This window comes from Astyanax mexicanus, unplaced genomic scaffold (assembly GCF_023375975.1).
Source record: "Astyanax mexicanus isolate ESR-SI-001 unplaced genomic scaffold, AstMex3_surface scaffold_31, whole genome shotgun sequence".
Taxonomy (NCBI): domain Eukaryota; kingdom Metazoa; phylum Chordata; class Actinopteri; order Characiformes; family Acestrorhamphidae; genus Astyanax; species Astyanax mexicanus.
The window spans coordinates 5,157,595-5,171,830 of record NW_026040041.1 but is presented as its reverse complement, the minus strand read 5'-3'; the positions used below and the strand labels follow the sequence as shown (position 1 = coordinate 5,171,830).

The 14,236-nt window shown below is 35.7% G+C and overlaps 1 protein-coding gene across 1 annotated transcript; it reads left to right on the top strand.

The window, feature by feature from the left end:
* Positions 1–2,406: 2,406 nt before the first annotated feature.
* Positions 2,407–13,655, top strand: LOC125788873 (zinc-alpha-2-glycoprotein-like). Its single transcript, XM_049472821.1, has 5 exons — positions 2,407–2,673; positions 4,137–4,418; positions 8,593–8,877; positions 12,486–12,581; positions 13,512–13,655. The coding sequence occupies exons 1-5, from the start codon at positions 2,433–2,435 to the stop codon at positions 13,583–13,585; spliced, it is 978 nt and encodes a 325-aa protein (XP_049328778.1). The 5' UTR covers positions 2,407–2,432; the 3' UTR covers positions 13,586–13,655.
* The last annotated feature ends 581 nt before the right edge of the window (positions 13,656–14,236 follow it).

Here is a 14,236-nt window from a genome sequence, read left to right as displayed (position 1 = left end):
CAATACTGTGAGTTTTGGTACTGATATTGTTAGAAAGGCCATTGGCTGCGCAGATATGATACCAAGTAAATGCAGGGCCAGTATTGCCGATATCAATACCGATACTGATACTTTTTTAATATTTAAGCTTCGTAGATCCAAGGATCCAAAAGACCCAGGAGTTTTTTTTCCAAACATCCCAGCTGGCACACAACTGACCTTCAACCTTTAAATGTAGTTTAAATATGATTAAAGTAATGTTTGTTGTTGTTTGAACGTTGAAATTTTAACATTAAATCAACATAATGTCCTCAAACTTCTGGCTTTTGAATCTGCATTTTACATTTCATCACCATACAATTGAAGGAGTGAAACAGTGTTTTACTTCTATTTGCAGTATCTGCTTTTTAATTTAACACCATGTTCATGTTCTAATAGTTTTAGTGTTTTTGAGATCAGTTGTTCAGTAATCAGATTGGTAGTGGTGGTGGGTAACTATTTATACTCTGTAGATTTACTTCAGTGGTGTAAGTTTACCGTTAAAACTCTGTTAAACATAGGATTTTCTCAGTTTTAAAGGTTGAACGTATGACGTTGAAACAACATTGCCATATTAATGTTGATTCACTTTTTAAAATCAACATCAAATCCAACCTTGATTCATCCATAACATCCATAACAACGTTTATTCAATGTTGAAATGCCAGCTGGGATTGTACGTGACAACAAAATACTTTATTATCACAATCAACATTTTTTTAATAAAAGATGGAACAGCAACAAAACAAGGTTTGCCTTAACATTAGGAAAATAAATCTTTTTTGAGGTAGAAAAGGAGAAACCACCAAAAAAAAAGTTTTTTAGTTTCTTTGTTTCTTTTTTTAAATAAAATTGTTCTGATGAAAAAAAAAACAAAAAAATATTCCTTTTAATGCAATTCAGTTTTTTTCTTAAATAAACAGATTTTAAAAAATATTTAAAAATATATAAAGAAAATACTTTATAAAGTACAACACTGTGGCGTGTGGACTCGAGGAAAGCGGGCCAGAGGGGGGTGTTGTTTGATGGGGGCGGGTCTTTGGGGACTTCCGCCTTTCTCTAACTTACGGACCCTAAGTACTGGCAGTGTTACTCGGTCTCTCACCGTATAATGAATATTTTTATATTAGTTACAATGTGGGAGGGTAAAGATGACTTCTGCTGCTTTATTTTTAGTATTTTTGGCTGTATTTAATCATCTTCCGGCTGTATTTGGAGGTAAGTTAGAGGATCAGTTGTTGGGGTGTAAGTTATTTAGTTTCACTTTGAAAAGTTTGCCTCCTTTGGGGGATTGAATTAAATAGTTAGTTGTTGTTGTTCATTGTAATTTATCGAAATGCACAAAAACAGTACAGTAAAATGTAACATTAACACGTGCGGGTGAGGTGCTGAAAACGAAAGTAATTTCAAACATCCTGTTCTGTGCGCTGCTGCGTTTACCTACACAAAGGATTTTGTGGCAACATTAATTCGACATTAATTTAACAATAATTTGTGGGTTTTTGTGGTTTTTTTACGCATTTAACGCAAATTATTTACTGCGGTCAAGCCAGTCTCCACTTGCAAACGCGGATACACTGTGCTTTTATTTTGAAAAAAAAAAAAAAAAATGCCGTAATGTTTAGTGTATGCACAACCAAATAAAAAAGCGCGGCGGCTAGTTTAAACAAGCGTTTAGAAGTGGAGGCTGGCTTGGCCGCAGTAAAAAAAAATTGAACAGTTTTTTTTAAATGTATATTGACAATACATAACAGTAAGTTAGAATAACTGTTATTTTGTGGTAAATTTACAGTACATGCCAGTGTGTTACTGTATTCATACCTCTTTTGTATATCTTTTATATATCTTTTCTCACCTTACAACCACAAACTTAAATGTGTTTTACTGAGATTTAAAGTGATACACTAACAGCCTTCAGAAATCTAAACTTTATAAGTTAATAGAGTTAATAATCCAGCTGTGTGTAATTTAGTCTCAGTATGAATACAGATGTTCTGTGAAGGCCTCACTGGTTTGTTAGTGAACACTAGTGAACAACAGCATCATGAAAACTTAAGGAACTCAGAGATAAAATTGTGGAGAAGAAGTCTAAAGCAGGCTTAGATGAGAAAAACATCTCCCAATGATCACTTTTCACTTATTTAGACAAAACACTGAAAGGGCCTTTGTTTATCATTTTTGGTTGCCAAATATGTGAATCCCTAATTTAGCTAATATCATTAACCTGCTAATGTAATCATAGTAAGTATTAAATAAATAAAACTTTTCATTTTTGTCCAATCGAATAAACTAATCAGTGCATTGTTTCAGTTTGCTGTAAATTACTGTTCTTATTTATTATAATGAATCGGCTGGTGAAATGATTTTTCCTCTGTTTCTCCACAGATAAACACTCTCTGTTATATCTCTACACCATGCAGTCTAAAAACTCTTATTATCATCTCTACGACTGCACTGCTGTAACTCTGCTGAACTACAGACAGATAGATTTCTACAACAGCAGCTCAGATAAACCCAGAACTGCTAAACAGAACTGGCTGAAGAACATTTCAGAATCTGACTGGAAAACCAGCACTGAGAAACTGCAGTATGACAGAGAACTGTTAAATAGACTCATCGACCAACAGCTAAATGAGTTCAGACACTCTCAGTCAGGTGAGAAATGTTGTGGATTCTTCTTCTTATGCAATTAAGGTGGTGTATGTTATTTAAGAGCTTTCTCTTTACTCTCTCTCTGGTACATCCTTCTTCATGGACTTGAGTATTTGCTCTAGCAGTTTTGACTGTCTCTATAAAGTGTATTTTGGAGCAGTACTATATATATAGACCAAATATTTGATAGCTCTTCTCCTATTGGTTGTTGACATTGTTTACGTCACTATTTGCATGAGCCAAGTCTCAAAACTTACCCTGCGCTCCCACTGGAAAGCAGCAAAGCGACAGGTGACCATTCATTTCCTGTGGCAGGGTTTGGTTTGTCACTGAAATGAGCGAGAAGCGGTGTACGCCAAAGCAGCTGAGCAACAAGCGACACGGAGTTTAAACTTTCTCAACTTTATTCAAATGAATTATGACGCGCTTAAGTGACATTCCAACACAATTGGATTTTAGCATTTCTCAAGCTTCTGCTCTCTGAATTTTTGGTTCCTTTCACTTTTCGTTCCTACCATCGCAGATAAAACATGGACGCGCAGATACATCGCAGAAACCGCCAAGAGTCTAACAAGCTCTGGAATCAGAGCTGCAGAATAAAGTGGCCAAACAGTTCCTCATGTTGTAATGGAATGCTGTGGTATTAAATGATTCTTAATGTTAAAGTGTTTGCAACTGTGTAAATCGTTACATCTGGTTTTGTACAAATACCAAGGGCTGTAAATGGGGGAGGTTTAACACAGCAGGGGTCCAGAGTTTGGTTGTGGTGGGGGGCTGGGAGAGCAGATAAGAGGCCGTGAGGGGGCAGCTGGGGGCAAGCAGATTCTTGGTGTACGCGACACTGTCTGACTTCAATAAAACCTTGCTGCTCACTTCGATCCTGACTCAGCATTCAACATTATTATTTCACTCCAAACCACCAAATTTCCACAACAAATTTATTTTAAATTTAATTACACCATTAATATAGATATATTCTAACATTTGTTTTATTCACATTTTTAAGAAGAAGAGAAAAGGTGGTTTAATCATGATTATTATTACAGAATATTAATAAAGTTTAATATTTATGCCCAGAGGTTATACTGTAGGTGATTATATGTATACCTATATGTGTGTGTGTGTGTGTATATGTGTAGTGTGTGCACACTCTTTGATATATAATTGTAACTGTAATTATTACAAATTTTTTATAGTCTTTATAGTTCACAAAAAGCGTTAAGACACTCGGGCTGGACTAAAATTTAATATGAATTTATGTAAAATTAAGATGAACAGCTCAGATTGCCTTTCACACAAACCACTGCAGCTGGTACTGGTACTGCAGCTCCAGCCCAATTTAGGCCTGGATTTAGTGTATTTTTTAGTTATTTAGATGAAGCACAGATTAAATTTAAGTAGATATTTATGCAGAAATCCATATAATATTAAATAGTTACTAAAATGTTTCTGTTCTTCTGTTTTAGATGGTCATGTTCTTCAGTGGCGGCAGGGCTGTGAGGTCGACAGGTCTCTGCTGGTTGTTAAGAGTATTAGTGAGTTAGCCTATGATGGAATTGGGTTAATTTACTTTAACTGCACGTCTGAGACGTGGTTAACCTCGGGGAAGCCGACGGACAGGATGCTGGAGAAGTGGAATAAAGACTATCGTCTAATTGCTATTAAAAAATGTGAAGAGTGTGTGAGGGTGCTGGAGATGTACTTACAGTACAGAACTGCCAACACTACTGATATCAACACAAGACGATGTAAGTATCTGAATACTTGCTGAAATTATTTCATAACTGTCCTCTTCATTTTTGTTCTTTGTCTTATCAGTCGTGGTATTCGCAGTTATAGATGTCACGTGTCAAATTGCCCTGGTGCTGTTAAAATAGCGTCAGAGTTTAGCAGGGATGGACTGGGACAAAAAAAACGGCCCTGGCATTTTTGGTTTAGACCATTTTTGGTTAATTTGCAGAGCACAACCAACTTGTAATTTCTTTATTAAAAACAAAAACAACAGCATTACTTTAACACATTACAATACAAATATTTTTCCTTATTACTGGATGCATATCAGATTTAGATTGATTAAATTAAATTATATTAGAGAGAGAGAGCGAGAGAGAAAGAGAGCGAGCGAGAGACAGAGAAAAAGGGCGAGAGCGAAAAAAGAGAAAGAGCGAGCAAATAAAGAGAGTAAGTCAGAGAGAGAGAGAGAGCGAGAGACAGATAAAAAAGGGAAAGAGAGAGAAAAAGTGAGAGAGACAGTCAGAGAGAGAGAGCGAGCGAAAGACAGATAAAAAGGGAAAGAGAAAAAGTGAGAGAGACAGTCAGAGAGAGAGAGCGAGCGAAAGACAGATAAAAAAGGGAAAGAGATAAAAAGTGAGAGAGACAGTCAGAGAGAGAGAGAGAGCGAGAGACAGATAAAAAAAGGAAAGAGAGAGAAAAAGTGAGAGACAGTCAGAGAGAGAGAGAGAGAGCGAGCAAGAGAGATAAAAAAGGGAAAGAGATAAAAAGTGAGAGAGACAGTCAGAGAGAGAGAGAGCGAGCGAGCGAGAGACAGATAAAAAAGGGAAAGAGAAAAAGTGAGAGAGACAGTCAGAGAGAGAGAGCGAGCGAAAGACAGATAAAAAGGGAAAGAGAAAAAGTGAGAGAGACAGTCAGAGAGAGACAGCGGGAGAGAGAGCGAGCAAAAGACAGATAAAAAAGGGAAAGAGATAAAAAGTGAGAGAGACAGTCAGAGAGAGAGAGAGAGAGAGCGAGCGAGAGACAGATAAAAAAAGGAAAGAGAGAGAAAAAGTGAGAGACAGTGAGAGAGAGAGAGAGAGAGAGAGAGAGCGAGCAAGAGAGATAAAAAAGGGAAAGAGATAAAAAGTGAGAGAGACAGTCAGAGAGAGAGAGAGAGCGAGCGAGAGACAGATAAAAAAGGGAAAGAGAAAAAGTGAGAGAGACAGTCAGAGAGAGAGAGCGAGAGAGAGAGCGAGCAAGAGACAGATAAAAAAGGGAAAGAGAGAGAAAAAGTGAGAGAGACAGTCAGAGAGAGAGAGAGAGAGAGAGCGAGCGAGAGACAGATAAAAAAGGGAGAGAGAGAGAAAAAGTGAGAGAGACAGAGAGAGAGAGAGAGAGCGAGAGACAGATAAAAAAGGGAAAGAGAAAAAGTGAGAGAGACAGTCAGAGAGAGAGAGAGAGTGAGAAAGAGACAGCTAAAAAAGGGAAAGAGAAAAAGTGAGAGAGACAGTCAGAGAGAGAGAGAGAGAGAGAGAGCGAGCAAGAGACAGATAAAAAAGGGAAAGAGAGAGAAAAAGTGAGAGACAGTCAGAGAGAGAGAGAGAGAGAGAGCGAGCGAGAGACAGATAAAAAAGGGAGAGAGAGAGAAAAAGTGAGAGAGACAGAGAGAGAGAGAGAGAGCGAGAGACAGATAAAAAAGGGAAAGAGAAAAAGTGAGAGAGACAGTCAGAGAGAGAGAGAGAGTGAGAAAGAGACAGCTAAAAAAGGGAAAGAGAAAAAGTGAGAGAGACAGTCAGAGAGAGAGAGAGAGAGAGAGCGAGCAAGAGACAGATAAAAAAGGGAAAGAGAGAGAAAAAACCCCTCTAACTTGTGGGCCGGTCTCTTAGAATAAAAGGAAGAAGAAAAAAAATCAGCATTTGCCGCTACACCAGATTACCAGTCCAGCCCTGGAGTTTCTGAATATATCTACACTGATGGGCGTGTTGGTCTGTAAGTGAGGTGTGTTCAGGTACATTTCTGGCGTGTTTCTGTCTTGGTGACCCTTACCCTTACTCACCACTGCTCACTATACCATAGAGCTGGATGGTTCTCAGTAGCTGCATGAAGAGAATCTCATTGGCTAATTTTTTTTAGAAATTCACGTATCTCTCCCTTAATCTCATTTAATAACAGTAATTATCAGACTCGCTCCAGTGTCTGGATCACCTGTCAGGTACCAAGAGTTTTTAGTGAACTGGGAAAATCTGTTTTTAGCTGCAGAACAGCAGCAGTGAGCTGGAATTCACTACAGTTATAATTCAGCTTTTACAACTTTTAGTTTTTAAATACCACCAGAGAGCATGTGACTGATTTAAATTAGTGTTTTAAAAAAAAAAGTTAATTTTTTTGTTATTATTTAAATTTTGTATTTGTTTTTTATTTATTTATTACCATTTTTAATCTAATGTTTTTTTATTCTTATGTTCTTAGTTCATTATTATTCATTTTATAATTTCATATCATTCTTATTATTTTACTTTACTTTTGCTATTACCTTTTTCTTTGTATTATATTTTTTGCTTTTTATGTGTCAATTTGTTTTTATGATCTTTTTAGATTTTCTTTTTTCCTTTTTACATATGTATTTTATTCATTTATACTAAATGCTGATTAGTTTATTAGTATTTATTTTATTTATTATTTATTTTTTGTTCCTTATCATTTTAAATTTCTTATTAAATGTTTTCAATTCGTTTTAACGTGTAAATGTTCGGCAACATTGTAAAAGTAAAAGCGCTGCGCTGTTAAAATACAAACGCGCCTAAGTCAGAGCTCACCTGACTCTTAAAGGGAATGATGAGCAACTGACACTCTGATTGGTTTATTTCACACTACACCCAAAATTAACCACACCCATGAATAAATTAGAGAAGTAGTACATGCCTTTTGTGCTTTTTGAGCTGCACAAGGCATATTTGCGTACATGCCCTAAATCCAGCTGCACGACCTGCAATTAACTGGTGCGCTATAGATCACTAAAATAGGGCCCTAAAAGTTAATTGTGGAATATACAGTTTTTTTTAACCTTTATTTAAACAGGCGGTCCATTGAGATTTTTTTTTTTCGAGGAAAGGCTGGCCAAGAAGGCGCAAAAAGCTGTAATTTGTTTTTAAGGTTTTGAAGGTTATAAAAATGATCATGGTGCACAATCTGAGAAAGGTTTAAGTTTTATTTATAAAGCTCTGTGTGTTAAATTCTTATCATGTTTGTGCTCTGTCTCACGTCTTCCAACAGATCTTAGAAACTATTGAAGACGTGAGACAGAGCACAAACATGATGAGAATTTAACACACAGAGCTTTATAAATAAAAATGAACCAGTATTGCTGGTATCATTGGCCCAGGATCCTCAACAGTGCATTATAAATTATCATTTTATTTATGGTTCATTTGTCCAATTACATTTGAGCTCCTGAAATGAGGAGACATTGTAGAAGAATGGTTATACAAATGGTTATAATTAATAAACGCTTCATTTGATATTTTTGTTCAACCTCTTGAATTAAACCTGAAAGTCTTACGCTTACATCTTATTTGGTTAGTTTGATTTTAAGATAAATTTTACATTATACAGCTTTAAAAGTCAACAGTCCAGAAACATAAAGATCAGGTAAATTGGATTTTCTAAATTGCTCAGAAAAATGGGATTCTCTATATTTGTCTTGGTGCGTGTAAGTGTGAATGACATGACTTTATGCTGGATTGGCACTCTGTCCTGGGTCAGCTCCTTCAGGTGTATGGTTGTTTCCGGTTAAGAGTATGTTGTGTGTGATTGGCTGCAGTTTCTCACCAGTGTGTGGACAAGATATAAATGAGTATAAATAGTGGAGTGTACAATGTGATTTTAAAGCATCCTCGTGTTTCTGAAAAGGTGCTATATAAGTGTAACTTCATCTATTCATCATTTGGTTCTGAAATTAAGTCATTTGTGGTTAAATTGAATGTAAAAATAGAATAAAATAAATTAAGTAAATAAAACAAAAGTGCGTGTTCGTTCATTCATATTTTGTTCACAGTATTACAGTGCATTTGAATTGATTATGTTTTGGAATTGTGAGGTAAAATTTGTTTTATTGCAAAAACATAATGCATGTAGTGTAATTAGAAAGGCATGAGCTGCCAGTTAGTGATGATCATTATTTTAATGGAGATCTGCTTTTTCTCTCTTTAGCTCCACCTGCTGTTCATATGTTTGCAAAGAAATCTATAAGAGACTCGAGAAAGCGGATCCTGACCTGCATGGCTACGGGATTCTACCCCAAAGACGTGAAGATGAGTCTGAGGAAGTTCACCACTGAAATTCCTGATCATCTGATCACATCTTCTGGAGTCAGACCCAATCACAATGGAACCTACCAGCTGAGGAAGAGTGTGGAGATACAGGAAGATGATAAAGCAGATTATTACTGTCACGTGTCTCACAGCTCCCTCACAGAACCAGTGATTAAAGAATGGGGTAAATATGTCCACTTATGGTACTTATTTCCAGTGATACTGCTGGGAAACTCTAATGGAGTGCACTATTGGTGAGGTTTTAGTTAGTGTTTGATTAGTGTTATTTACTCTGGGGTTCCAGTCAAAGCTCAGGAATGAGGCATTTATTTATATTTATTATTTTTATTCAGAGTAATAAAACAGAACACAGAGCATTAGGAGATCTTTCATTAGGCATGAAGGGGTTAATGAGGAGACCAACCACTGGTTAAAATACACTACCTGGCCAAAATAAAAGTTTCCACCCGGATTTAAGTAAGTAAATGATGTGGGGTTGGTTGGTTGATGCTGCAGTTGGTCTGCAGGATTAGGTTCATCAGCAGTATGTGCTGAAAGAATGAGGTCAGCTGACCCTGAATATACTGAATATAGACCAGGTTATTCCATCAGTGGATTTTTTCTTTATATTCTAAGATAACAATATCAGGATTGATGGAGCTGGAATTGTGAAAGAGTTCAGAGTTCAGGGAGCATGAGATCATCATTTATCATTTTCACACATGGATTGAGAGAGAGTTCACCACAGAGTCCAGATCTTAACCTCATTGAGAATCTTTGGGATGTGCTGGAGAAGAGTTTGTGCAGCGGTCAGACTCTACCATGATCAATCAATCAATCAATGAACCTTTATTTTCACTCGGTAATACATAATACATGAGGGGAACCCTCATTTCCAGTGTAGCCGAGCATTTACAACTTAAAGAGACTGAAAAATAAATTTTAATTTGAAAAACAATATAAAGCAAACAAAAAAGAGCAAACAATATAAAGTTTAATGAAGAAGAAATAAAATAATTTCAAAAAATAGGATGTGCAGACAGACTAAAATGTAAAGCAATAAAATAAAGCGATAAATAATCAGGACAATAAAATATAAACACAATTAAAGAAATAGAGGTCAAAATAACACCATAATTGTAAAAAAGTATAAAAAAATAAAAGGATGGAGTAAATGAAATAAAAAGGTAAAAGGCCAAAAGTAAAAACCAGTAATAAAAAAGGGCTTAAAGGTAAAACATAAAATTAGGTAAATAAAAAGACAAAATAATTAAAATAAATAAAAAGTTAAAAGAGTTTAAAATGAGTTATTGACTCCAGTGAGCTTAGTTTAGAGTTTTAGAATTTTGAGTTTACTGTAGTTAATTCCAGCTCACTGCATCAACAATAAGAGCCAATCAGTTTGCTCCTTACTAAAGGTGGGCGATATGGCTCTAAAATAATATCACGATATTTCAGGGTATTTTTGCGATAACGATATACTTGGCGAAATAAAAAACAGAAAAATAATTAATTAATTTCAGGAATATAGTATAATAGTATAACAGTATAATCATAATGTGGAAAAATAAATAATATAGCATTGTCAAGGCTAGACAGACACGTGCAGATGCAGAAAACTGTGATTTATTTTACAGCACAGAAACAACGGGTAGTCAATAAACAGAAAAGGTTCAACAGGGGCGAACAGCAGCCAGAGAGATAACACGTACCGAAAAATGAGGGACAGTCCTGAGGTCATACATGGCAAGGCAATAGTGAAGAGCAGGCAAAAATCAGCAACGGTATAAACAGTCCAGGGGTCATACACAAAAGGAAACAAAGGCAAAAATAGAAACGCGTTGTAAAGTGGAAAACCAATCAATACTCAGCACAGGTATGCGTGTGAAAGGGCTATTTATACTGTGAAAAATTAGTATTCCGGACTTCCGGGGGGTGTACTGAGATCAGGTGAATGTGTGATGTCAGCGTGTGGTGCGTTCTGGGTAGTGTAGTTCGGAGACTGGAGATCGCAGGAAGCACTGAGCGTGGGAGAAACAGAAGCGCTATCAGCATCAGACCTGACGGGCATAAAATAATATAATGCAGCAAAAATATTGCAGAATATTTAGTGCATGCATGTAAACTGCAAACAAAACTATAAACTAAAACAATTCTACAATAATTACACCTAAAGCTTCACAGTAAATAATGGACTACTTTTAAGACAAACCATCCCTTTTATCACGATATGGATTTTTAATATCATGATATTTCTGTGTCACGATATATTGTATATGATATTGCCCACCCCTAGTGCTTACTCTGCTAGTAAAAAGCATAGCAAATTACCATACAATACTTTTAATACAGTTTATAACATACAGTTCCTTTTCCTGGCTAAACCAATCAGAGCGAGTGATATGTGATATAATTCTATTTCAACATCACTCTGAATCCATCGATGAGTGTTTTTAACATAATTAATTAAGAAAACAGCGCTTAATTTAGCTCAGAAATACTGTTAGCATGGACAGTTAGCTGTTAGCTGCTTGCCATCTCTATTAACACCAGCAGTCTGTTAGCCTAGCTAGCACTGGACTGACAGCTGTATTCTGGTGTTGTAAAGATATAAAACTACAGACTGGAGTAAACTATAGTCATAATCCACATATCCTATAAAACCACAGGATCTACAAACTACACTAACCAGCACAAACACACCCATCTGTTATTAAAAACAGTGATTAATTTAGCTTGGGAATACAGTTCCCCATTAGCCGTTAGCCATCTTCAGTAAAATCTGCAGTCTGTTAGCCTAGCTAGCCAAGGGCCGACAGCTGAATTCTGGTGTTGTGAAGGTGAACTAAAGTAAACTATATCCAAAATCCACATGGACTATCAAACCACAGATCCTACTCACTCTAACCAGCACTAAGAAATCAATCTGTTATAAAAAACAGTGATTAATGCAGCTAGGAACCACTTTGACTTGAAACACAGTTAGCCGTTAGCCATTGCAGCTAATCCACTATTCGCTACGTGTCATAATAAAAGTCATTAGATCAGCTTGTAGACCTACACTTGTTAACCAAGAACTATAAAGAAAATACATTTTATATTATTTTGACTTTATTAAGTACACTTTTGATCAAAATATGGTCAATTATATAAATTCTCTTAATAATTGCATCTAATTTTAAGTGTTTTAAGCATGGCTGGTATAGATGATTTCTGCAGTGCAATACATTTTAAAGATTAATGTAAAAATGTCTTAGAGTGTAGTTACTCTTTAAGACGTATTAAAGTATCCGCTGGCATGTGTGAATTTCAAGTAAATAAAGGTTCAGCAAACTATATAAAATTGGTATTGGGTCATGGAGCACAATCCATAAGATATTGATCTAATAATGTTCAGTTTGAAGCCTTAAAACACTCTTACACTTTCTTTTTATTGAATTTATCTTGAGAGATTTAAGCTTAAATTTAAGATCAGTAAAGCACTTTAAACACCAACACATTTTCTGCATATTACCTTTCTTCTAGAATCTTTTTGCTGACCAGATTGTTAGTTAATTGTTTACAAGTCAATATTGCCTAGATGAACAGTGCTAAAAAAAAGGATGAAATGCAGTCAAAAATATGGGTGCGTCTAAGAAAAAACTGGTACAACCGGTGCAAAAAGTCTTGAGCCTTGAGTACTTTGTACTGTTAGATCCCACAGAATCACTGTTGTTTTATTATATAATCACCAGTGTTTTTTAGTAGTAGATCAGTATAGGATATATTCAGTTTTGTTTTGTGTTCTTTTAGATGGAAAATGCATTAACTGCACAGATGGGAGATCACGGACTGGATTGATCGTTGTTCTGATCTCAGTGGTTGTGTTGATCATCTGTGTTCTGATCTGTGAGTACAGCTGCTTTATTACACATCCTCTAATCTTCAGTAGATTAGCTCCAGTTGTTGTTATCTGCTGTTACTTTAGGAAAGAAATAGTTAATTTCCTAGTTTATTATATTAATATATACAAACCAAATAACATAGAACTCTAATACAAGTTATAAAATAAGAATAATAATAATAACTAGGGCAGGTTCTATAATAGTGGAACCATGCTGTAGTATCATCAGACTCCATTTTGTACAGTGTTTTCTGGTTTGAACCCATCCAGGTATATTAGCTAATTTACTGTTTACTGAGCACAGTTCTCTTTCACAAAATTGTTATATGATATAACTTCTATGAACAGTACAAGATAACAAATGTAGATTAACAATAGTGTGAAAAGTATCTCTATTCATTACTCTGTAGGTAGGAGTATAGATATTAGTGTTTAATAAAATACTTCTGTAGAAGTTGAAGTATCAACATAAACCAATAGGGAGTCGGAATGGTATATGTTTATACTTCTCTACATCCAATCACAATCAGATTCACTCTATCTGGATGGAGAGATTTATCTGGATAGGGGTATTATTGAAGGATGAGAAGCCGTAATGAAAACCAGCTGAAATGAAACAGGAGTAACGAGACTGTATTTATTAAGATGTAAGGAGTATAAAGTTCAGATAATTGTGTGAAAATGTAAAATAATTACTTTCAGTAAAGTATAGATAACCTACATTTATACATAAGTAATGTAACAAATTACTTGTACTTTATTACTACACACACTTTTGTTCATATCCTCTGTTTTTAAAGACTAAAGTGCACTAACAGTACCAATGTGTAGAAGTGTGTGTGTGTGTGTGTGTGAGAGAGAGAGAGAGACATTAGAACAGTATAAATTAGTGTAATTGTAAGAATGCATTAATGTAACATTGTGTGTATTTACAGGTGCAGGAGGTATAGGACGTTCCTGTAGATCATCTCCCACCAGCAATCATTCCATTGCTAACAGTAAGTGTTAATGTACTGTGGGAAAACAGAGTTAAACTCACACTATAAGGTGAACAAAATTTTCTTTAATTTTCCCAAAAATCATCAGATCTCCTTATAATCTGGTGCTTCTTATGTATGAATTCTATCAGTCAGGTATTAAGGAGCAGTAAAGCCACTCTGCTAAAGTACAGAGTTATACACAAGTTACAGTGAAATTTCTCCAGCAGTAAGACTGGAGCAGTATTAGCATTAGCCGCTAACCACTAGAGCCTTAGCTCTTTCACCTTTCAGAGGTGAGTAGTCTGTGAGTATATCAGACTGTAGTCTGCATGTTTACTGCGGCTAGCGCTAATGCTGCTGCACCCAGCCTTAGTAGATCTGTATCTGTAATTCTAAGTTGTAAATAAACAGAAGCGCTTTACTCACACAAATAAACAGCTTTCAGGAGAGAAATCTGTGTAGATTAACATCCAGCACTCGTTTATTTGAACGGAAACATGGAGACACCCCTGTTCCTTACTAGTGTCGCATAATGCGCCTTATAATCTGATGCGCTTTATGAGGAGTTCACCTATGACTGTTTGGGGATTTCGATGTATATGATATCTGACTCACTACCCTTAGGTAAAAATTTATAGTGATGATACATTTTATAATAATACAAAAAACAGTATTGTAGT

Excerpts from the sequence above, each read along its gene's own strand:
- LOC125788873 (XM_049472821.1), top strand. The coding sequence starts at position 2,433 with ATGCAGTCTAAAAACTCTTATTATCATCTCTACGACTGCACTGCTGTA. Across the intron at positions 2,674-4,136 it reads GTTCAGACACTCTCAGTCAG|ATGGTCATGTTCTTCAGTGG; the intron begins GTGAGAAATGTT and ends CTTCTGTTTTAG. Across the intron at positions 4,419-8,592 it reads TGATATCAACACAAGACGAT|CTCCACCTGCTGTTCATATG; the intron begins GTAAGTATCTGA and ends TTCTCTCTTTAG.